Source organism: Alosa pseudoharengus, unplaced genomic scaffold (genome assembly GCF_046254945.1).
Source record: "Alosa pseudoharengus isolate Yale_2024_CS ecotype anadromous, Long Island Sound unplaced genomic scaffold, YU_APseudo_1.1 YU_APseudo_1.1_scf_8, whole genome shotgun sequence".
In the NCBI taxonomy this organism is placed as follows: domain Eukaryota; kingdom Metazoa; phylum Chordata; class Actinopteri; order Clupeiformes; family Clupeidae; genus Alosa; species Alosa pseudoharengus.
Window position 1 is genome coordinate 2,173,046 of NW_027468870.1, and position 24,564 is coordinate 2,197,609.

The 24,564-nt window shown below is 46.4% G+C and overlaps 2 protein-coding genes across 2 annotated transcripts; both read left to right on the forward strand.

The window, feature by feature from the left end:
* The first annotated feature begins 475 nt into the window (after positions 1-475).
* haus5 (HAUS augmin-like complex, subunit 5) lies at positions 476-20,560 on the forward strand. The gene is made up of 19 exons (XM_076275162.1): positions 476-646; positions 765-827; positions 916-948; positions 1,056-1,080; positions 1,249-1,369; positions 3,790-3,949; positions 4,094-4,166; positions 4,623-4,729; positions 4,872-4,920; positions 5,315-5,430; positions 5,686-5,743; positions 6,187-6,323; positions 7,022-7,184; positions 8,856-8,936; positions 11,439-11,584; positions 13,276-13,372; positions 14,253-14,391; positions 17,454-17,586; positions 20,075-20,560. The coding sequence occupies exons 1-19, from the start codon at positions 561-563 to the stop codon at positions 20,181-20,183; spliced, it is 1,896 nt and encodes a 631-aa protein (XP_076131277.1). The 5' UTR covers positions 476-560; the 3' UTR covers positions 20,184-20,560.
* A 165-nt stretch (positions 20,561-20,725) lies between these two features.
* Positions 20,726-23,073, forward strand: ovca2 (OVCA2 serine hydrolase domain containing). The gene is made up of 2 exons (XM_076273833.1): positions 20,726-20,971; positions 22,214-23,073. The coding sequence occupies exons 1-2, from the start codon at positions 20,812-20,814 to the stop codon at positions 22,735-22,737; spliced, it is 684 nt and encodes a 227-aa protein (XP_076129948.1). The 5' UTR covers positions 20,726-20,811; the 3' UTR covers positions 22,738-23,073.
* Positions 23,074-24,564: the final 1,491 nt, after the last annotated feature.

The window sequence follows — 24,564 nt, forward strand, 5'->3', positions numbered from 1 at the left end:
GTGACTTGTGATACATAGAAGGTTGCATGTCTAACGTCTCGATTTGTGATACGTGGCAGGTTGCATGTCTAACTTGTTTAAAAGCACATTACAGTTGGTATTTGCTTGATGCTAGACAGGAGTTTTGAGGGCAGTATCTGAAGGCAAGTGAGTTGAACTTTGAGTCTAGTGACACCTACTGGTTGTTTGCTGCCACTTGACTAGTATTGCCATGACTGATATCGATCGACACAGGCCTACTAAACTAGCCTACTTACATTATATCTTCTTTGATAATTCACTCAAGATTTTGTAATTGGTGGTACAATTCTGTAACTCCTTATCAAACTGGTGTGGTGCCAAGGGCTGTATTATGTGACATCAGATTGACTGTGAAGTGCCACTGTAGGCGCACACAGAGGGACTCTTAACCTATTTTTTACAGTCTATGCTCTTAACTTGACAAATAGTTTTATCGGAAGTGACGTTGGTTGGCGGTAAGTTAGAAATTGTCAGAGCCCGTGAAATTGTCTTAAAAGATTTCAGCAAAGTTGCAGTGTTGCAGTCAGAAATAAACAGAAATGGTTGATCGGGATTTGAAACGCTGGGCCATTAAAGAATTCAACTATCCTTCTAATAAACTGCCACCTGACCGCTGTCTAAGAAAGTGAGTGAAAATGCAACGAACACATTCAGCGATAGCATGCTAACGTCGACTCCTCAGCTAAAGTTAAATTAACGCTTGCTACATCGCATTCATGGTTTTGATTGTTGCTTGGTTTTAGGTTTTGCGCTGGTCAACGCAGCTCTATTTGGAAGTATGTCACTCAACATGTGTTTAAAGAGAAGTGAGTAGTTTTTGTTAATTAACGTTCAGTATGAATCCCAAGTCGTGCTTGCTGTGTTTTTATTCGTTTGTTTGTTTTTTCATCACAGAAAAGTTGAAATCAAAAGGAGGAACGTCAATTGGTATCTTTTTCTGAATCTGTCTTAAGGTCAACAGGTGTAGATCAGTTGATATACAATGTTTATAGTGTATCATGGATTTTATGCTCCTTGACTGTTTTATTCTTCAGGTACAAAAGACTGGAGGATGATGAGGTAAGGTGATGGTGCGATGTGATGTTGATCTTTCCATTTAAAAAATGAATGAATGAATGAGAAATAAAAAAAAAGGAAATAAGAATGAGACAGTTATCCAGTTTTAAACACAGCTTTGGAATGCTAGTGCCGCTCACCACACTTCCTGTGTGCGTTGCTATTCCCCAGCTGAAGAAAGTGGAGTCTCTTCGTAAGCGAGAGATTCAGAAGGAGATCAAGGAGCTGAAGGCTCAAATCCACAAGCAGGACATAAGCCTCAAAGAGGCCGAGGAAGATCTGCAGAGGAACGGTAAGGAGGAGGTCTTGTTTTTAATCGGTGATAATGATCTAGAACAGTGTTTTTCAACCACTGTGCCGGGGCACACTAGTGTGCCGTGAGAGATCATCAGGTGTGCCGCAGAAAATTACCCAAATGTCACTCACTGGTCCAGAAAAGCAACTGTTTTATCAAAGAATTTATAACCACATGCTCTCATTGATTGTATGATTGTATGATTGCACTATTTGTGTACAATGCAGGCATTGTACAACGGGGGCCCCATATCCAGTATTCACAGAATCATCACATATCCAGTTCATAACAACAATTAAATTAGATATAGTCACCTACAAATGAAATAGATGGCGCTTGTTTTATTGAGCAGGTCTTGCATAGAAGCCATAATAAGGCCAAATCTGTGTATTATTTGAAATTTTAGGCTATGGTATGTTTATTTTTTTTTCACACAGGATGTTAGTGTGCCGTGGGACATTTTAAGTGTCAAAAGGGTGCCGTGGCACAAAAAAGGTTGAAAAACACTGAGATAGAACCAGATTAATTATCTTATGCAACCAAGGAGCCATATACCTTTTACTAAAGCAAGTTGTCATATATTGTATGATTTGAATTAGAGACTTAACCAAAGTTAGTTATAAAAGTTAGAGCGTATTAGAGACCTAAGCAGAGTTAGTTAGTTAGTTAGAAATCGCTAGTAGTGCAACTATTGATATAGTGTCTTTCTACAATCACTGTGCATATATATATGTGTGTGTGTGTGTGTGTGCGTGTGTGTGTGTGTGAACAGAGCGTGCCTGTAGTGTGAGCTGGACTCATCATGTGTGTGTGTGTGTGTGTGTGAACAGAGCGTGCCTGTAGTGTGAGCTGGACTCATCATGTGTGTGTGTGTGTGTGTGTGTGTGTGTGTGAACAGAGTCTGCCTGTAGCGTAAGCTGGGCTCATCATGAGTGTGTGTGTGTGTCAGAGTTTCCGCTAGAAAAAAATGGTGCCGGTCAAAGTGACCGGCAGAGGCATCGTTTTCCGGACATTTTGATGATATGCCGGTCAAATAACCTATTGTCAAATTGAGGAAAACTGGAGACAGGCTATGTAGCTTAAATAATGACATAATTAGGCTGTATAGAATGCAACATGTTCATTAGCCTAACTTAAACATGCCTAACAAGATCTAGCCAGTATCTTTACATGGACAGCAAGAGTCCGCTTCGTTCGTTTTTTTAAAAAGGCTACGTTGTTTGTTGCTGCTACCCACGTTATCTCCAGTGGTGACTGTTTAACTTACACAGATGCGCACGCACAAGAATGAGCGCTCACACCACTACCCCCTAATGCTATGCCTCTTTATTTGATAACAATAAATTAAGAAATGTTTCCTATTCTGGGAATTCTGGGGATTCGTTTCTGTTTCTTTCGGCCGCGGTTCAATTATACCGTTTAATTGTGCCAGAAATGATCCGCGGACCGGTAATCTCCTCGTCGAGGAGGCCCTAACTCTGCAGATCATAGACAGAGAACGCATAGGCCTACTGTATGCTTTGGGTAAAGAACACTTTGCATGTCCAGTGTACACGGAGAATGACAGTGTCTTGGAGTGGCACCCCCCCCCCCCTGCAACTCCACTTCCAATGTCACTGATTCCGACATAAGCCCGACACTTCTGCTTTTTATCTGGTGGTGGAGTTGACCGGACATCTGAGGCTTCAGACGTTACCAATTTATCATCATCCATCGCGTCTGGCCTCTGAAAGAACTTTTAAGGCTAGTCTGCCTGGGCCTGGCCATGTTTGAAACGCCACGTTTTAAGCTATTTTTTTTTTTTTCCTATTTGAAATGCAGCATAGGCTATGCGCGTTGTTTAATAGCTTACTTTTCAAACGGTAGAGCCAGTTCATTTAAAAAACATAGCCAGAGGACGTATAATATAGGTTTACATATTAAGGCTTATTCTCAAATTCAGATTGCGTTAGGGGACGGGATTATTAGCCAATTTCAATCGGACAATTTGACCGGAGATATTTAATTTTGTCGGACATTTCATTTTTATTCCGGCCAATGTCCGGTAATTACCGGACAACGGAAACCCTGGTGTGTGTGTGTGTTTGTGTGTGTGTGTGAGCAGAGCGTGTGTGTAGCGTGAGCTGGGCTTATCATGAGTGTGTGTGTGTGTGTGTGTGTGTGTGTGTGTGTGTGTGTGTGTGTGTGTGTGAGCGCAGAGCGTGTGTGTAGTGTGAGCTGGGCTCATCATGAGTGTGTGTGTGTGTGTGTGAGCAGAGCGTGTCTGTAGTGTGAGCTGGGCTCATCATGAGTGTGTGTGTGTGTGTGTGTGTGTGTGTGTGTGTGTGTGTGTGTGTGTGTGAGCAGAGCGTGTGTGAGCAGAGCGTGTGTGTAGCGTGAGCTGGGCTCATCATGAGTGTGTGTGTGTGTGTGAGCAGAGCGTGTGTGTAGTGTGAGCTGGGCTCATCATGAGGAGCGCGGTCGGCGGGAGCTGTTGCTACGGAGTTACCTGCAGCGCTGCGGCGATGTGAGGAGGAGCTTGACCGATGACACCCAGCCAATCAGAGAGCAGAGGCGGGGCCTGGAGGAGCACCTCAGGTAGACCACATACCACGACACACACACACACACACATTCTTTGCACATCCACACACTTCTCAAATACACAACTTGCATGCATCCTGCACGTTTAATCAAATGACTAAATACTGACCGTAGCTATTTTTTGTCCCCATCATGTAGCAAGGGAGAAGTGGAGTTGTCTTTTGACCTGTCCGGGGGTGGACATGGTCTTAATGTGGAGCCCCTAGTCATGGTCAGTGTTCCTTCCTTTATCTGATCTGTTTGGCCGTGTCACTTTGCTTAAAACACATTTACAGTATACTTAAAACACATTTACAGTATACTTAAAACACATTTACAGTATACTTAAAACACATTTACAGTATACTTAAACAGCAAAGTCTGTCGAGCATGAAGTATGTCCAGATGGAAGCGGTTTGGGCTGTCGGGGACGTCCTCCCTGGTCCTCTGCAGATCCTTAAGTCCGCGTGTCTCTCTTGTGTTCGTTTGTGTGTGTGTGTGTGTGTGTGTGTGTGTGTGTGTGTGTGTGTGTGTGTGTGTGTGTGTGTGTGTGTGTGTGTGTGTGTGTGTGTGTGTGTGTGTGTGTGTGTGTGTGTGTGTGTGTGTGTGTGTGTGTGTGTGTGTGTCCGTGTCCGTGTCCGTGTCCGTGTCCGTGTCCGTGTCCGCGTGTCTCTCTCTCTGACCCCAGCATGAGGTGAGGAAGCTGTGTGAGGACCGGGTCCGGTATCTCAAGTGTGTGCAAGCCGAGGCCGACGCGGACGACCAGAAGAGCACAGCTGCTGTGTGTGCAGACCAGTGAGTAGCCGCTGCTGACACGCACGCACACACAGACACACACACTCACAGACACACACACTCACACACACACACACACACACAGTCCTCTGTTGATAATATTGCTGCAATTCCTTTTCATCTGTTTCTTTTCCCCTTTCAGTCTAGCTAAGAGGGAGGCTGACTATAAGGCCTGGTTGAACGCTGTGAAGGTACACACACACTCACACACACTCACACGATACACACACACAGACATCTTTCTGTGTGTGTGTCAGATAAGCTACTGGGTGGCTTAATTTCCATTGGGATAAATAAGGTGTCTGTCTGTCTCTCTCTCTTTCTCGCTCTCTCTCCCTCCTCTGTCTGTCTCTCTTTTTCTCTCCCTCTCCCTCCTCGCTCTCTCTCCTTCTCTCTCCCTCCCTTCTTTTCTCTCTCACTCTTTCTCTCCTCTCTCTCTCGTCTCCCTCCTCTCTCTCCCTCCCTCCTCTCCCTCCCTCTCTCTCTCTCTCTCTCTCTCTCTCTCTCTCTCTCTCTCTCTCTCTCTCTCTCTCTCCCTCTCTCTCTTTCTCTTTCCTCCCTGCTGTGATGTGGTGGTGTCCTCAGGCCTTTCTGCAGACCCATCCTCCCCGTCATGTGCTGGCCTCCTTCCATGTGTTGGCCCACCAGCAGCAGAGAGCCCATCAGCAGCCCGGCCCAGAGGGGGCACAGGCCAGCCTCAGGTGGGTACAGCCCGGCCCAGAGGGGGCACAGGCCAGCCTCAGGTGGGTACAGCCCGGCCCAGAGGGGGCACAGGCCAGCCTCAGGTGGGTACAGCCCGGCCCAGAGGGGGCACAGGCCAGCCTCAGGTGGGCGCCTGCCTGGACCTCCCTGTGGAGCTTGTCTGGCCTGCAGTTCATTAAGCTCTTTGGCTTTCCATTCCAAATATCCCACATCAGGTGCTTAGTACACAGTGAGTGACCACTATGATTCCGCAGGTCCCAAGAGGAACAGAAGACCGAGGAGACCCGACCATCCCTCAACACTCTGTTTCAGGTCAGATTGGTGGAACATTAGGTTTTTACAGGCTCGGTGCTGTCTACTGTGTGTGTGTTATTGTATGTGTGTGTAGATATTATATTGTATGTGTGTCTGTCTGTATATGTAATTAATGTTGTGTGTGTGTGTATATAAGTAAGGGATAATGTATAGAACGGCGGTCATTATCGGGAAAATAAGTCCCGACAGGGCGAACCGGACCCCAACGTGCTAGCGGCGTTCTATACATTATTCCGCTTATTACACGGCTATTTGCCAAAACAAAAAAAATAAACTCCACACGATATGACCCGATATGTCCAGATGGCCACATGAGCAGATGTAAATGTGTGTAAATGTGTGTGTGGTCCAGATGGTCACATGAGCTGATGTAAATGTGTGTAAATGTGTGTGTGGTCCAGATGGCCACATGAGCAGATGTAAATGTGTGTGTGGTCCAGCTGGCCTGGGTGGAGGCGGAGCAGGGTGTGGTGGAGCTGACTCGGACGCGCTCTAGGACTCAGGAGCTCAGAAACGACATCAGAGTGTTGCTCAATGAGGAGACCATGCTGCTGGATGACCAGGACCAACTTAAGCAGTACGCACCCCTTACATCCACCCTGACATGACCTCCACATCCACACCCACATCCACCCTGACATCCACATCCGCATCCACCCTGACATCCACATCCACCCTGCCATCCACATCCACCCTGATATGACATCCACATCCACACCCACATCCACATCCGCACTGACATCCACACCCACATCTACACCCACATCCACCCTGATATGACACCCACATCCACCCTGACATCCACATCCACCCTGATATGACATCCACACCCACATCCACCCTGACATCCACATCCACACCCACATCCACATCCACCCTGATATGACATCCACACCCACATCCACACCCACATCCACCCTGACATCCACATCCACATCCACCCTGATATGACATCCTCATCCACACCCACATCCACACCCACATCCACCCTGACATCCACACCCACATCCACATCCACCCTGATATGACATCCACATCCACACCCACATCTACACCCACATCCAGACCCACATCCACACTGACATTCACTTCCACACCCACATTCATATCAACCTTCACATCCACACATCGACATTCACTTGATTGATTGATTGATTGATTATTTGGCTGAGTTGGGTGAGTGTTGTTGATTGGCTGAGTCGGGCAGGTGTTGATTGGCTGAGTCGGGCGAGTGTTGATTGGCTGATTCGACCCTCTGCTTCGTCCTGTCTCCAGCGCTGCGCTGAGCCAGTGGCTGCAGCGCGTGTCCAGGGCGGCGGAGCAGAGCAGCGTCCAGGAGCAGTGTGCCCAGATGGAGGCCCAGGCCCTGCAGACGGAGCGCCACGCTCACAACCTGCGCCAGCAGCACAGGAGCATCATGGGACTCCGGAGGAGCGTGGTGAGGCCAGAGGGAAGCTCTAAAGACTCCTCCCACTGAGCCACTTTATCTGAGGCTCTGGGTACACATACCCGTGTGTGACCCGTGTGTGTGATCCGTGTGTGTGATCCGTGTGTGTGATCCGTGTGTGTGACCCGTGTGTGTGACCCGCGTGTGTGACCCGTGTGTGACCCGTGTGTGTGATCCGTGTGTGTGACCCGTGTGTGTGACCCGTGTGTGACCCGTGTGTGACCCGTGTGTGTGATCCGTGTGTGTGACCCGTGTGTGTGTGTGATCCGTGTGTGTGACCCGTGTGTGTGACCCGTGTGTGTGACCCGTGTGTGTGACCCGTGTGTGTGATCCGTGTGTGTGATCCGTGTGTGTGACCCGTGTGTGTGACCCAAAGTCAAAGTCAAAGTCAAAGTCAGCTTTATTGTCAATTTCTTCACATGTTCCAGACATACAAAGAGATCGAAATTACGTTTCTCACTATCCCACGGTGGAGACAAGACATATTTTACCAATTTTTAAGTCCACAGACAAACATAACATTCAAGTAAACAAAAAAGTAAGTAAATAAGTAAATAAGAGGGCACATATAATGAAAAAATAAGAGCAGCAAAATTTGGTTGAAATTGTGCATAGACAGTCAATAAAATAAAATACTAGTGCAAAGTCAGGCCAATAAGAGGCTGAGGTAGTTCTGTTTGACCTAAGTAAGAAATAAAGTGGCATAGTGGTGCAAGTTATGTAAGAGCAGCAGAAGTGTTGTGTTTTCAGGACAACAGCAACAAGTTGCAAAGTGTACAAGTGTGCAAGTGGAGTGGTGCAGGCGGCCATTGTGGGTCCAATGTCCAGGATGTTATGTAGCTGAGGGTGGAGGGGGGAGAGGAGGGAGAGAGTTCAGCATCCTAACAGCTTGGTGTATGAAGCTGTTGGTGAGTCTGGTAGTGCGGGAGCGCAGGCTTCTGTACCTCTTCCCAGAGGGCAGTAGATCAAACAGATTGTGAGCGGGGTGACTTGCATCACTCACAATTTTGGTCGCCTTGCGGGTGAGGTGGGTGGTGTAAATGTCCTTCAGGGAGGGGAGTGAAGCACCAATAATCCTTCCAGCTGTGTTCACTATGCGCTGCAGGGCTTTCCTGTTGTATTCAGTGCAGCTTCCGCCCCACACAGCGATACAGCTGGAGAGGATGCTCTCAATGGTGCCTCGGTAGAATGTGGTCATGATGGCTGGTGGAGCACTTGCTCGCCTGAGTTTCCGCAGGAAGTACAGGCGGCGCTGAGCTCTCTTCACCAGTGATGCTGTGTTGGTGGTCCAGGAGAGGTCTTCACTGATGTGCACCCCCAGGAATTTGGTGCTGCTCGCTCTCTCCACCACAGCACCGTCGATGGTCAGTGGCAGGTGTTGGGTGTGACCTCTCCGGAAGTCAACAACAATCTCTTTGGTCTTGCTGACGTTCAGCAGGAGGTTGTTGTCCCTGCACCACGTGGTCAGATGGTCGACCTCCAACCTGTATTGAGTCTCGTCGCCCTTGGTGATGACCCTTGTGTGACCCGTGTGTGTGACCCGTTTGTGTGATCCGTGTGTGACCCGTGTGTGTGACCCGTGTGTGTGACCCGTGTGTGATCCGTCTGTGATCCGTGTGTGTTTTAATCGCAAGAATTACAAACATCTCTTTGGTGTCGTAGGTAAACAGGCAGAAGAATGTCCAAGACCTCATCACCGCAATCTCCATAGCCCAGAGGGAGCTGGTGCATATGCGCTCTGAGGTAATGCTTACACACTCATACTGCTCACACACTCAAATACTGCTTACACACTCAAATACTGCTTACACACTCAAATACTGCTTACACACTCATACTGCTCACACACTCAAATACTGCTTACACACTCAAATACTGCTTACACACTCAAATACTGCTCACACACTCAAATACTGCTCACACACTCAAATACTGCTTACTGCTTACACACTCAAATACTGCTCACACACTCAAATACTGCTCACACACTCAAATACTGCTTACACACTCAAATACTGCTTACACACTCAAATACTGCTTACACACTCAAATACTGCTTACACACTCAAATACTGCTTACACACTCATACTGCTCACACACTCAAATACTGTTTACACACTCAAATACTGTTTACACACTCAAATACTGTTTACACACTCAAATACTGTTTACACACTCAAATACTGCTTACACACTCAAATACTGCTTACACACTCAAATACTGCTCATACACTCATACTGCTCACACACTCAAATACTGCTCACACACTCAAATACTGCTCACACACTCAAATACTGCTCACACACTCAAATACTGCTTACACACTCAAATACTGCTTACACACTCATACTGCTCATACACTCAAATACTGCTCACACACTCAAATACTATTTACACACTCAAATACTGCTTACACACTCAAATACTGCTCATACACTCATACTGCTCACACACTCAAATACTGCTCACACACTCAAATACTGCTCATACACTCAAATACTGCTCACACACTCAAATACTGTTCATACACTCAAATACTGCTCACACACTCATACTGCTCACACACTCAAATACTGCTTACACACTCAAATACTGCTCATACACACTCAAATACTGCACTCAAATACAGCTTACACACTCAAATACTGCTCACACAGTCAAATACTGCTCATACACTCAAATACTGCTCACACACTCAAATACTGCTCATACACTCAAATACTGCTCACACACTCAAATACTGCTCACACACTCAAATACTGCTCACACACTCAAATACTGCTCCAGTAGGTGGGCAAACTAAGGCCCGGGGGCCAAATGCGGCCCGATGGGCTAATTAATGCGGCCCGCAGAGCCTTCATAAAATAGGACCATTTCTCATTAAAGGTGTTCTAAGCGATGTTGGGTAACGTCACTTCGGTTGACTTTCAAACAAAACAGAGAGCTAGCTCGCCCCTCCCTCCCCCTCCCTCCCGTGCTGCTCTCCTTCTTAACCCGCGTCTTGTCGCTGTCAGGAGACCGTCAGCTAGTGGATTGTGAGGAGATGTTTGCTGTATGTGACAATATTTTATCTTAGAAACTGCGTGACATTGGTTTGAGCAACTTTAAGCCAAAGTGTTAGGTTGTAGGTCTGATTTGTCGTAAAATGTAGCCTAGTCGTATTCATGAAATAGAACCCCCCCCCCCCCCCCACTTCTTCACCCAGCATGCTAACATGAAAAACTCAAGAAAGTGGGGTCACTGGTTTGAGATTAGCACCCAATTTGTTAGTTATAACCCCCAACCCCCATCTACAAGATGCCCGTGCCCCACAGTCCGTCAGTTCATATCTTAAATCCAATGTGGATTTAGCCATCATAATTGCCAAAATAATTGCCCACCCCTGGTCTACACCTTTAATTAATTAATACAAATATTAAAGAGAAACTTCAGTGACTGAAAAAAACCCTTGAAATGTAGCGCTAGGCTTAATCCACATCTGGGAAAACCCTTGAAATGTAGCGCTAGGCTTAATCCACATCTGGGACATATGCCCAAAAGAAACAGCGTAAAGGAAGCGGTCACTAGCAAAGGAAGCGGTTACTAGCATGCGTAAAGGAAGTGGTCAGTAGCAAAGGAAGCGGTCTCTAGCATAGGAAGCGGTCACTAGCATGCACAAAGGATGCGGTCACTAGCAAAGGAAGCGGTTACTAGCATGCACAAAGGATGCGGTCACTATCGTGCGTAAAGGAAGCTGTCACTAGCATGCGTAAAGGGTCACTAGCATGCGTAAAGGAAGCGGTCACTAGCATGCGCAATGGAAGCGGTCACTAGCATGCGCAATGGAAGCGGTCACTAGTATGCGTAAAGGAAGCGGTCACTAGCATGCGTAAAGGAAGCGGTCACTAGCATGCGTAAAGGAAGCGGTCACTAGCATGCGTAAAGGAAGTGGTCACTAGCATGCGCAAAGGAAGCGGTCACTAGCATGCGTAAAGGAAGTGGTCACTAGCAAAGGAAGCGGTCACTAGCATGCACAAAGGAAGCGGTCACTAGCATGCATAAAGGGTCACTAGCGTGCGCAAAGGACGCGGTCACTAGCGTGCGCAAAGGACGCGGTCACTAGCGTGCGCAAAGGACGCGGTCACTAGCATGCGCAAAGGAAGCGGTCACTAGCATGCGTAAAGGGTAACTAGCATGTGCAAAGGAAGCGGTCACTAGCATGCGTAAAGGAAGCGGTCACTAGCATGTGTCCTCCCCTCTGCAGATCAGCCAGTTCCTGAGGGCCAGCCTGCTCCCTCTGTATGAGGAGATCGTGGAGCTCACTGGCGCCCTCTGCAGTCATGTGGTGGTGGAGGCGCGCCAGTTTGGAAACGTGCCGATGGCCGCCTTGGACCGTAGGGACCTCAGCGGGTATGAATCTCTGTGTGTGTGAGTGTGAGAGTGTGTGTGAGAGTGTTTTTGTGTGTGTGTGTGTGTGTGTGAGAGCTTGGGATCTCACTCATTGTGTTAAACTTGCTAATAGATATTCCCTCGTCATTAACCCTTAGAACCCTAAGCTGTTTTTAGGACATTTTCACTACCTTTATTCATAAGGATTTATTCTGGTCATTGTAAGTGCCACACACACATATTATATATTGTTTTTTTCAGGAGAGTCGAGGCTATTCAGATCTGCCATCATTTCATGTATTAATGCTAGCATTGATTTTATTTTGATTTTTAAAGAATTAAAATATAAAAATTGTATTATATTTATATTTTTGTATATACTTATATTTCGACATGTATCTCACCACAGCAAGCTCACAGCTCTACATGCATTTCATGTGTGTGTAGGGCAGACTGTCCTGAATCGGGCAATATAATTGCCATGTTGGAGGCATACTCTGGGGCTGAGCAATTTGCAGAAATATTTGCTGTGTGATTTACGGAAATAAATGCCATTTTTTATTTAGTGATGAAAAATGACCTTTCTGCGCTCCATATCTGTGACACGAACTGATCTGACCTGACTTGACCCGAGGTTGCGTGTTAGCCTGCATGCCTGTGTGTATGCAGTCATAATAATTCTCAACTCTTTACTGCATTGCCATGAACAAAGTAAAGGCAAAAAAGGTGTTTATTTGTTGAACAAATTGGGATGCAATGTGAGCCTTGAAATGGATGCCATGCAGGAATTTGCTAGGATCTCAAAACCGGAATATGAACATGCTTTGCCATAGAGAAACACATGATAGCATTGGATTATAAACATGCTTTGCCACAAGACAAAAACGTGGGGTAAGTCCAGCTATATGAAGTTATTATTTTGCTGTCACTTCGTCTGTTTTATAACCCAGAAGGATGTACTTGGTATCAAATGATAGCTCTGAGTCTCCTCTTTCATCTGACATGCGTGGCATATCTATGCGATCACGGGTCCGCGAGTAATTCAAACGAGAGTAATGAGTGTGCAGCGTTGGTTTGTGTACATGACGTTATTATTTTGCAGTCACTTCGTCTGGTTTTATAAGCCAGAAAGATCGATAAACATGGTACCAATGGATAGCCCTGTGCCCCCTCTTTCATCTGATATGCTTGCCATATCGATGCGATCACGGGTTCGCGAGTAATTCAAACTAGAGTAATGTGTGTGCAGGTGAACGCAGAGAAGTATAGACTGTAAATATGATGCAATTTAATTTCATGATTTTTTTTAATTTTCATACTTGATCGTAGAGACAAGTGTGTAGTCTCGTTGGAAAGCCCCACTTCTGCTCTGTCGTGCAATAAAGGTTTCATCTCGCTGCGATGAACCGTTCTGGAGCAATGTAACAGAGAAGAAAGGGTGTGTTTTTTGACGCACTTTGCGTCAATCGGGTTCTAAGGGTTAAACTAACTTTGTGTGTGTGTGCGCGTGTGTGTGTGTGTGTGTGTGTTCTGTCTTTTTGACCCTTTCTATGTATGTGCCTCATCCTTAAGTCATTGGTTCTGTGTGATGGCTGTTTAACTGCAGGTTATTGTATCTAAGATTGCTCAGTTTTAGACATGCATGTTATTGAGATCTGGGTGAAATATGTCTTGTTCTTATGAAATGAAACGTGCTTGTGCCTGTCCCTCAGAGATCAGAAGGTCCCTGCCTGTCAACTCTCCATTTATCGAATCAACACTCCACGATTCCTCAAACTATGCAACAGTCTGGATTTCCCAATGTACAAGGTGAGTTAGCGCAGCACATCACATCACTCACTCACTCACACACACACACACACACACTAGCATGCTAGCCCAGGTCGGGGTCAGGGTCGGGGTCAGAGGCAGTGAGCAGATCCTTGATTACTCTGCTTCAACCCTCTGGAACTACAGTCTACATCTCAGATGTGGCCTCCTATGATGTTTAAAAGTTCTGGGACATTTTGATCTTTTGATTTAATTCTCACTGTCTGTCAGGTCAGAAAAATAATGATGGCTTTGGGCAAAACTGCACGCAAAGATATCAAAGAGCTCCAGAATCTTTAAAACATCATAGGAGACAAAATCTGACCGCAATATGACTGAGCAACATGTGTTTGTTCTTGGAGTTGTAGTGGTTGGAGTGGTTCTCAACCGGAGTGGTTATTATAAAGTAGCCTAATAGGCCACAGATCTCTTATGCTGCTCAATCAGCATCTTGTGAGCATATGTCTGTTGCTGTGGTCTCGTGAGCATATGTCTGTTGCTGTGGTCTCGTGAGCATATGTCTGTTGCTGTGGTCTCGTGAGCATATGTCTGTTGCTGTGGTCTCGTGAGCATATGTCTGTTGCTGTGGTCTCGTGAGCATATATCTGTTGCTGTGGTCTCAGCTCATTGATACTGTATGGCATGAGAATGAACAGCCCTGTTATAGCCTATAATAATGTGTGTGACATACTTTGTAATCAGTAGCCACAAGTTGGTGTGCCTTGGCATTTTGGTTTGACCTTTGGGGTGCCTTAGCTATCAGCTACTTTTACACATTCCCCAGGTGTGTGTGTGTGTGTGTGGGGAGGGGGGGGGTGAAAGGCGGTTCTGCGTTCCCGGAGGTTCTACTCCTGAGGTTCTTGTTCTGTGTGTGTTCCAGGCCCCAGCGGAGCTCCTGCACCACGTGGTCCTCCAGCGCGTAGAGCTGCGTCGCCGTAGAAACGCCCTCCTGCTCCTCTCCTCCTCCACGACCGCCGTACGCAAAGCCATCACGCAGCTGCCCGCGCCCGACTGCCAGGGTGAGTGTGTGTGTGTGTGTGTGTGTGTGTGTGTTTCATCACTCAGCTGCCTGTGCCCGACTGCCAGGGTGAGTGTGTGTGTGTGTGTGTGTGTCATGACTCAGCTGCCCACGGCCGACTGCCAGGGTGAGTGTGTGTGTGTGTGTGTGTCATCACTCAGCTGCCCTCGCCCGACTGCCAGGGTGTGTGTGTGTGTGTGTGTGTGTGTGTGTCATGACGCAGCTGCCTACTGCCAGGGTAACGGATCACAGCAGCACCAGCTTTTAATGTCTTCAAAGTCATTTCCAGTTCTATGTTCATGCTAGTGCTAGCAAAGATCCTTGATTACTAGCAAGATAGAGCAACGTAATTCGTTACTATGGGAGCAAACCGGGACAGTTCCGGTCTGCATACGTGGGAGTGTCACCTTACGTCACTACAGTGTTTCCCATACATTGACTTATGTGGGGCGGCCCACGACAATATCAACATTGACCACCACAATATCAACATTGACCACCACAATATCAACATTGACCACCACATTGACCACCACAATATCAACATTGACCACCACAATATCAACATTGACCACCACAATATCAACATTGACCACCACAATATCAACATTGACCACCACATTGACCACCACAATATCAACATTGACCACCACACAATGATTTTCCAGGTTGTACTAAATTGTGCTTAATTCTGGTTAGCATCATAGCCATGCTGCGCTAATTTTTTAAAAACTGTTGCATTCAAGTTAATTCTGTAAACATGCCACCACAAATAGAATTAAATTCTATGGGAAACACTGCACTAAATAAACTTTCTCTCTTAATTAGGCTTGGGTATCGAATATCGAGTATTGGTTGGAACCGGGACTATCTTTGCGATTTTCCCGGAATCTTCAAAAGTTTAAATTTCGATTCCTAGTTTCGATTCCCAGTCCGCCGACCGGAAGAAGAAATGGTTGAACACCAACGAAGAAGCGCATAGTTCATAGAATTAAAATTCATGGAGAAGGTCAGACTATTTCATTCAGAAAGCAGGGTTCCCGCGGATCCTTAAATACAACTGAATTTTCGAAAGAGATATTAAATGTGTGTATGGGACCGCCAGCGAGTGCAAGAGAGCGAGTGATGTCTCAATCCAGTTTCGTGTATTTAAAACGCAATTGTGACTAGGCTATTAGGCTACGGGAGGAAGTGTAGTGGTTGCAGAGTGAAGATGTTTTTCACGGCTGTGGTTAAAGGTGTGAAAACGGTAATAATACAGTAGGCCTATGTACAAAATAATATGCCTGACGTTTTCGTGGTGTAGCTGAGGCCAGAGAGATATACAGATAGCCTACGTGGAATGAGGAAGCCTACGGGAGAAAGAGCGATAGGTTGGCCATACGTTTGAATTTAGGCTATTTGGATTTTAAAAGCCCTGTCCGGCGTCCGGCGAAGCCTCAAGCCGGACGCTCATTTGTTCTCCTTTTTGGAGTTGTGCTTGGCATCTAAAATCGTTGCTCGGACGCAGCATTGTTTCACAAACTATGGACGCGAAGACTGCTGGTCAAATTATGTGCAGTGCTTCGCAATCAGGAGGAAATACTGTAGGGCAGCTATAGCCTATGTTAAGTTGATCTGTTTGTATCTTTCCAGCGTGTGTTGCTGGCCTAGCCTAGGGAAGAAAATATCTGTCTAAGTTATAATAGCCTACCTGTAATATCTACCAGCAGCTTGCTTGCCAGCGTTTCCCAGTAGCCTAGGCTAGGCGTACTTCGCAAAAGTTCTGAACTATAACCGCATATTTTTTGAATGTCGGCGACTGGCTACATAAAAAAAAACGTGCGTTCATAATACGTGCGTGCTTCAGATGAAACCAGCAGTTTTCAGCAGGATCATGCCAGGAGGACCTGTCTCTTAATTAAAAGTAGGCTTATTAAAATATGTAAATAGCTTAGTCTAACTTTTAAAAAAATATTGAAGGGAATCCAGTCCAGTCTTTGGCAAGTAGCTTAGGCTACTACAGACACAGGTGAAGAACAGTCAGCCTCAGCAGTAAGCAAAACCAAATATGTACAGCCAGCTTCAAAAGCAAGCAGCCCAGACCCTACCTATTGGGCATTTATAGCTTTGAAGGTAATTCACACACAATTATTTTTCTTTCGCCAAAATATATTTGGTAACTTCTGTAGACATCCAAAATGGGGTGGGGGTTAAAATTAGTAGAAAAAAAAAACTATTGCATAAACAGTCATATATATCTTTTTGCCGTGGTATAGTCTTAAGTTTCATTTAGATGTCTTGAAAAGGTCTTAAAAGTCTTTAAATTTGCACTTGGAAAATGTGCAGATACCCTGAGAAAGACCGTTGGTTAGCTAGCTCATTTAAAATATCCTAAACTTTTTTTGACCCTGCCTCTTAAAAAAATCGGAATCGAGAATCGTTAGGAACCGGAATCGAAATAAGAAATCGGAATCGGAATCGGAATCGTTCAAATTCAAACGATACCCAACCCTACTCTTAATAAGCAATAAGAACAGATAAATATAATTGTGTTCACAGTATTATTGTCTATAATCATGTATGATACCAATGAATCATTCTTTAGGACATGATATGAATATTTTAATCAGTCATGTGAACCGAGCTAGCTAGCTAGCTAATGCTAGTTTAAAACGCTATAAGAGTGGATAGGAGTAGCTATGGCAATACAGCTATGCGCTAACAAGTGACTAGTAGTTGAAGGACTTCGCTTAAACTTAATATACTATTGCAAGTTCACTTGAGTATAAACTATCCACTTTAACTAATGTCAGTAATGTTATTCAAAGAAATTACACTTTTCCGTTTAAAATGTTACCTTAGCTAGGAGGCTAGCTAGCTTGCTAGCAACCGGGCAGTAACTGACAGCAGCATGGTCTGCTATTAAGTTTTTTTTTTGTTCTGTGTTCTGACGCTCTGTGTCTCTCTCTCTCTCTCTCTCTCTCTCTCTGTCTCTCTGTAAGTTCATTGATGCTGTGTCTCACTCATCCCTGTGTGCGTGCGTGCGTTGCGTGCGTTGCGTGCGTTGCGTGTGTGTTGCAGCCCTGGTGGAGAGGGTGCGTTGTGTGGACGAGGAGCTGCAGAGGGTGGTGCTGCCCCGTGCCTCTGAGGCCCTGCAGCTCTGCAACAAGGGCCTGGACAGCTGCACCCAAGTCAGGACGGCCATCAAACACTGGTGCGGTGTACACACACACACTCTACACGCACACGCTACACACACTCTACACGCACACACACTCTACACACACTCTACACACACTCTACACACGCACACACTACACACACACCCTACACACTACACGCACACTCTACACACACACTCTACACGCACACTCTACACGCACACTCTACGCACACTCTACGCGCACTCTACACGCACTCTACACACACACTCTACACACACTCTCTACACACACACACTCTACACACACTCTACACGCACACGCTACACACACACACACTACACACACACTCTACACACACACACACACACACACACACACACACACTCTACACACACACACACACACACACACACTCTACACGCACACACTACACACACTCTACGCACACACACACTCTACACACACTCTCACACACACACACACACACACACACACACACAGAGACTGGGGGGGGGAGTGGTCACTGCATGTGGTTTAGTGACAAACCTGCCTAAATGAATGAGTGAGCCTCCTAATAGAAGGCTCCTATAGCTTCACTCTTGTAGCAAGACAAAGGTGTAGGGCCCCTCTATTAGGAATGCAGTTAAGCATGCAGCCATACCAACGAGCCTGGCTCTCACACACACACACACACACACAGCCTGGCACACACACACACACACAGCCTGGCTCTCACACACACACACACACACACACACACACACACACAGCCTGGCTCACACACACACACACACACACACACACACACACAGCCTGGCTCACACACACACACACACACACACACACACACACACACACACACACAGCCTGGCTCACACACACACACACACACACACACACACACACACACAGCCTGGCACATACACACACACACACACACACAGCCTGGCACATACACACACACACACACACACACACACACACACACACACAGCCTGGCACATACACACACACACACACACACAGCCTGGCACACACACACACACAGCCTGGCTCTCACACACACACAGATTGGCTCTTTTCCATTTTTAATCAAGCTGCAGGTTTGGTACTAGACCTCCCCACAGGCCTTTATCACTAAAGAACCTCCCCACAGGCCTTTATCACTAAAGAACCTCCCCACAGGCCTTTATCACTAAAGAACCTCCCCACAGGCCTTTATCACTAAGAACCTCCCCACAGGCCTTTATCACTAAAGAACCTCCCCACAGGCCTTTATCACTAAAGAACCTCCCCACAGGCCTTTATCACTAAAGAACCTCCCCACAGGCCTTTATCACTAAAGAACCTCCCCACAGGCCTTTATCACTAAAGAACCTCCCCACAGGCCTTTATCACTAAGAACCTCCCCACAGGCCTTTATCACTAAAGAACCTCCCCACAGGCCTTTATCACTAAAGAACCTCCCCACAGGCCTTTATCACTCAAGAACCTCCCCACCTGCCTTTATCACTCAAGAACCTCCCCACCTGCCTTTATCACTAAAGAACCTCCCCACAGGCCTTTATCACTAAAGAACCTCCCCACCTGCCTTTATCACTAAAGAACCTCCCCACAGGCCTTTATCACTAAAGAACCTCCCCACAGGCCTTTATCACTAAAGAACCTCCCCAGCTGCCTTTATCACTAAAGAACCTCCCCACAGGCCTTTATCACTAAAGAACCTCCCCAGCTGCCTTTATCACTAAAGAACCTCCCCACCTGCCTTTATCACTAAAGAACCTCCCCACCTGCCTTTATCACTAAAGAACCTCCCCACAGGCCTTTATCACTAAAGAACCTCCCCACAGGCCTTTATCACTAAAGAACCTCCCCACAGGCCTTTATCACTAAAGAACCTCCCCAGCTGCCTTTATCACTAAAGAACCTCCCCACCTGCCTTTATCACTAAAGAACCTCCCCACAGGCCTTTATCACTAAAGAACCTCCCCACCTGCCTTTATCACTAAAGAACCTCCCCACAGGCCTTTATCACTAAAGAACCTCCCCAGCTGCCTTTATCACTAAAGAACCTCCCCACAGGCCTTTATCACTAAAGAACCTCCCCACAGGCCTTTATCACTAAAGAACCTCCCCAGCTGCCTTTATCACTAAAGAACCTCCCCAGCTGCCTGGTCTATCACTAAGAACGCTTCTGGACCTCCACACTGGCCTGGTCATCAGTCGTCTGGACGGTCATAACTGTTATTTTCATCTCCCATCTGTTTTAAGCTCACTGGGTCTAACTAGTTGTATGTTACAGGAGTTTTATCAATAATAGGCTCACAGACCATTCATTTGGCATGAGTGTAAAGTGTGCTGGATTACTTGTTTGATGATTGACACATTGCTCACATCCGATATTCTGGTGACCAGCCTACTTGTCTGTCTCTTCCTGATCTCTCTTCCTGATCTCTCTTCCTGATCGCTCTTCCTGATCTCTCTTCCCGATCGCTCTTCCCGATCGCTCTTCCTGATCGCTCTTCCTGATGTGTCCAGGTGGGAGCAGCCTGCCCAGTTTGCGCTGCCGGACATGTGTGTGGAGGGGAAGACCTTCCTGCAGTGGATCTACAGGTGGAAGAGGGCCACCAAGAAACACGAAGTTTAAACGCGGCATTAAGCAACATGGACCACGACGGCCGATAGGCGTGTCTACGCCTGCATGCCGCAGCACGCGCTGCGGTGGGGTTAGCCAATAGGACGTCACGTAGCACGACGTCCATTACGCATGTGAAATCTGCTGATCTACAGTTTAGAGTTTGTTGTAGCGTTTGTGACTGACCCCAGCTTCTGTGGCTAGATACAGATGATACTTTGGCAATGTCAAGACTTGTCAAAACCTGCCTATCAATTCAAGTGTACTATTGCTTTATTAAAAAAAATAACAGCCTTGCCCAGATCAATACTAATACGAGGAGTTTGCTTAAAGGATGCCTGTCATTTTAGTCATTGTGCAATACATTTAAATAAACATATTTGAAATGATGCATTAATGTTTTTTGTTTTTTTATGTCATGAATCTTAAAATATCTGCACGTAGTTTCACAACGAACAGCATTCTTGAGTCGTTGCACTTCCAAACCTGTAGGGGGAGACCTTAAATTCTCATAGATGTATCCCTCTGGATGCCTGTCAAACTCAAACCATAGACATACGCGCAAGGTTTCCAAGTGGCGATGTGACTACTTTACTTTCTAGTTCTGCATTCTGCAGTAGGAGACTACTAAATCAAACTCATGTCTGCTAACACGGCACTGCGGGTCCTTTGCCTTCATGGTTACCGTCAGAATGCGGTCAGCTTCCGAGAGAAAACGGGAGCTTTACGAAAACTGCTGAAGAACCGGGTAGAGCTGGTGTACATCACTGCTCCACTCGAAGTCCCAAGTCAGGTGGACAGTAAGTTTAGTATTTGTACAGTGCTGTTTCTCTCGTCGCAAAATATGTGCTTTTGTTTCGGTTATATCACAGTTGACACCATGTTTCCACGAGATGTCTTATTTATCGTTACATATCAGCTGATATTAATAACTCAATGCTAACAGTCATTCAAGCCTGGTCGTGGGCAAACATTATAACACCTCGTCTGACAGAAATGCTAAAAAATAACTGCACTCCTACAAGTGTCAAAACTATTTTTGGAGGAATTGTTTGTGAGTTGTACACATGCAGGGAATGCATATTTGGATATTAAATAATTGCATTGCGCTACATAGTATTGCACTTCACTGCTGAATCGCAATACTTTGAAACGAAATTGTTATTGTACTGTATACCTTACTGCAAGGTGAGACATTTGATTTCGATTATGAAACTTCCTATAAAATGAAAGTTGTCTTTTGTGTTCTGTGGACAAACATGGTGTCATGATTATCACTAGGCTACTTTTCCAGTGGGTTTAGGGATATTGTTTTACCACCAGGGGTGTCAGTCAAACTGACCCTCTTCTCTCTCTTCCAAATACCCCTCTCTCCTTCAAATACCCCTCTCTTGCAAATACCCCTCTCTCCTTCAGAGTTGTATACTGTATCTGAAACCCGCACTTGAGTAGAAGTACATTTGATCAGAAATGTACAAGTAATCTATAAGCATTCCACTTAAGTAAGTATCTATTATTTACGGTACTTAAGTATGACAAGTAGCCCACTATAAAACATACTTAAGTACTGAAAGCTTTCGAGGCCAGGTGGGGTGACAACCCCCCTTCCTTCGCTATGCTTTTAATGAAAAACAAAGCAGTCAGAACTTTGGATAGCCTATTAATGCAGCACCTGAAAACTTGGTGCCTACACTTCATACACAATGTCTTCGAAGCATGAACAAAGGTATAGCTGCCATTCGTTCTTCACTGCGGCCTCCTTGTATAGGCCTATAATGAAGTTTATCCAACATGTTTAGAAAGGCAGCTACATCACACTTCATAAACCCGCTTTGAAAGCCTAAACAAAAGTGCTGTTATAGTTTTTCACAATTGCTAAAACACTAAATTCCATTCTCTGAACCAAATTCTGCACTCTCCCTCTCTCTCTCTCTGTCTCCCTCTCCCCCTCCCCCCCTCTCTCTCCCCCTCTCCCTCTCCCTCTCTCTCTCTCTCTCTCCCTCTCCCTCTCTCTCCCCCTCTCTCTCTCTCTCTCTGTGTAGATGCTCAGGACTGTGGGCAGGCGGGTGGAGTGACCCCTGAGGCCCCGCGGGGCTGGTGGTTCTCTGATGGTCAGCAGCGCAGCTTCCACGCGGGGCAGGAGTGTGAGGAGAGCAAGGGCTTGGAGGCCAGTGTGGAGGTGGTGCGGGCGGCGGTGCGCGAGCAAGGCCCTTTCGACGGCGTCCTGGGCTTCAGTCAGGGCGCCGCCCTGGTGGCCATGCTGCTGGCGCTGCAGGAGGCGGGTCAGGAGCCCGAGCTCCGCTTCCGCTTCGCCATCATCATCTCGGGCTTCCGCAGCGCATGCGGCCAGCACGCACGCTTCTACAGCATCCCCGTCGCCACGCCGACGCTGCACGTGTTCGGGGAGGTGGACGCGGTCATTCCCATCCAGATGAGCCGGGATCTCCTCGCTGTGTTTGAGGAACCCGACGTTCTGACCCACTCAGGAGGACATTTTGTTCCGGCAGCTTCTGCGCACAAACCAGTTTACCTGAACTTCATCCAGAGGTTTCAGAAACAGACCTGACTTCATCCAGAGGTTTCAGAAATAGACCTGAACTTCATCCAGAGGTTTCAGAAACAGACCTGAAGTCTTGCTCTTAATACTTATTTTCTCAGGGTCTTCTATACTGTGGGGTTTTTGACTTGAAATAAAACTGTCGCTGTAATGGCTTGTTGTTTTGACGTCTGGGCTATGTAAGGGATAATGTATAGAACGCCAGTCATTATCGGAAAATAAGTCCCGACAGGGTGTTTCTTCCTGAAGGGACTTATTTTCTGATAAAAACCGGCGTTCTATACATTATCCTGCTTATTATACGGCTACTTGCCAAAGCGAAAAAATAAACTCCACAAGATTTGACTCTTTACATTTATTTATTACCTTTTTGTTGTGGCTTTTGCAGAAACAAATAGTTTGCAACACACGCTGAACTTCAATCAAACATTCTTTAGAACACAGCTGATCAACCGTCTGCTTTCACTTTTGAATGAAGTTTCATTGCAAGAAGTGACTGCACTACTTGCAGAGTGACATGAAAGACCTGAATAAGAAGCACAAATCCTGTTGCCACTGACAGCGCTATTATGTTTGCAGCGGTAATTGCATGAATATATCTTACCATAGAATGTTGGGAAATCCCATTCAAGTCAATAGAGCGTTCTAGCATTGTGAAGAGCCGTGTAATAATGACCGCTAGATGCACTGCGTGGAAATCAACCCCATATTTGCTTTTGCTGACCTCATGAACCTCATGTTCAGTGTAGCAGTGCACAGTTCTGTGCCACATTTGAGGACGCAATACCAGTTCCAGCCTCATGGAGGCGTGCGTGCGTGTGTGTGTGTGTGTGTGTGTGTGCGTGCGTGCGTGCGTGCGTGCGTGCGTGTGTGTGTGTGTGTGTGTGTGTCTGTGGCCATCTGAGAGAGGGAGGGAGAACTCTGTGTTCTTTTGTAGCATAAGTATTACGCTTCAAATGATTACCAGATGTGTTGGGAAAGTGTTCTTCTCTCTCCACCTCTCTCTCTCTCCACCTCTCGCTCTGACTCTATCTCCCCATCATTCCTGTTTTCTCCCTCTCCCTCTCTCTCTCTCTGACTCTCTCCCTCTCTCACTCTATCCCTCTCTCTGACTTTCCCATTCTCTGTCTCACTCTCTCTCTCACTCACTCTCTCTCCTTCTCTCTCTCTATCTCTCCATCTCTGCTAGTGAAGTGGTTTTTAAAAACATGCTAATGATATCATCACCTATCAGCTACTATGACACATTCCCCAGGTGCTCTGTGTGTGTGTGTGTGTGTTTACTTTCCTTATTGATACATGAGCCAATGAACATTCTCTCTCTCTCCCTCTTTCTCTCTCTCACACACACTCACACACGCATTCTTAGTCATACACAGTGAAATGACACATTCTTTCCATTTCTTCTTCCCTCCCAACACAAGACTCATTCTCTCCATTTCTCTCTCTCCCTCTTTGCTCTGTCTCACTCGCATAAAATATTCCATCCCTCTCTCCCTCTCTCTCCATCCCTCTCTCTCCCTCTTTCTCTCCCTCTCTCCATCCCTCCCTCCCTCTCTCCATCCCTCCTTCCCTCTCTCCATCCCTCCATCCCTCTCTCTCCCTCTCTATATCCCTCTCTTTCTCCCTCTCTCCATCCCTCCCTCCCTCTCTCCATCCCTCCTTCCCTCTCTCCATCCCTCCCTCCCTCTCTCCATCCCTCTCTCTCCCTCTCTATATCCCTCTCTTTCTCCCTCTCTCCATCCCTCTCTCCCTCTCTCCATCCCTTCCTCCCTCTTTCCATCCCTCTCTTTTACAGAACTCTCAGTCTCTCCATGCATCCCTTTAGGATCCCCC

What these genes read in the sequence shown, in the direction of transcription:
- ovca2 (XM_076273833.1), top strand. Translation starts at nt 20,812, where the DNA reads ATGTCTGCTAACACGGCACTGCGGGTCCTTTGCCTTCATGGTTACCGT. An exon ending in AGTCCCAAGTCAGGTGGACA is followed by an intron (nt 20,972 to 22,213) that starts GTAAGTTTAGTA and finishes CTCTCTGTGTAG; the next exon opens with ATGCTCAGGACTGTGGGCAG.
- haus5 (XM_076275162.1), top strand. Translation starts at nt 561, where the DNA reads ATGGTTGATCGGGATTTGAAACGCTGGGCCATTAAAGAATTCAACTAT. An exon ending in GACCAGGACCAACTTAAGCA is followed by an intron (nt 6,324 to 7,021) that starts GTACGCACCCCT and finishes TCCTGTCTCCAG; the next exon opens with CGCTGCGCTGAGCCAGTGGC. An exon ending in GACCGTAGGGACCTCAGCGG is followed by an intron (nt 11,585 to 13,275) that starts GTATGAATCTCT and finishes CCTGTCCCTCAG; the next exon opens with AGATCAGAAGGTCCCTGCCT.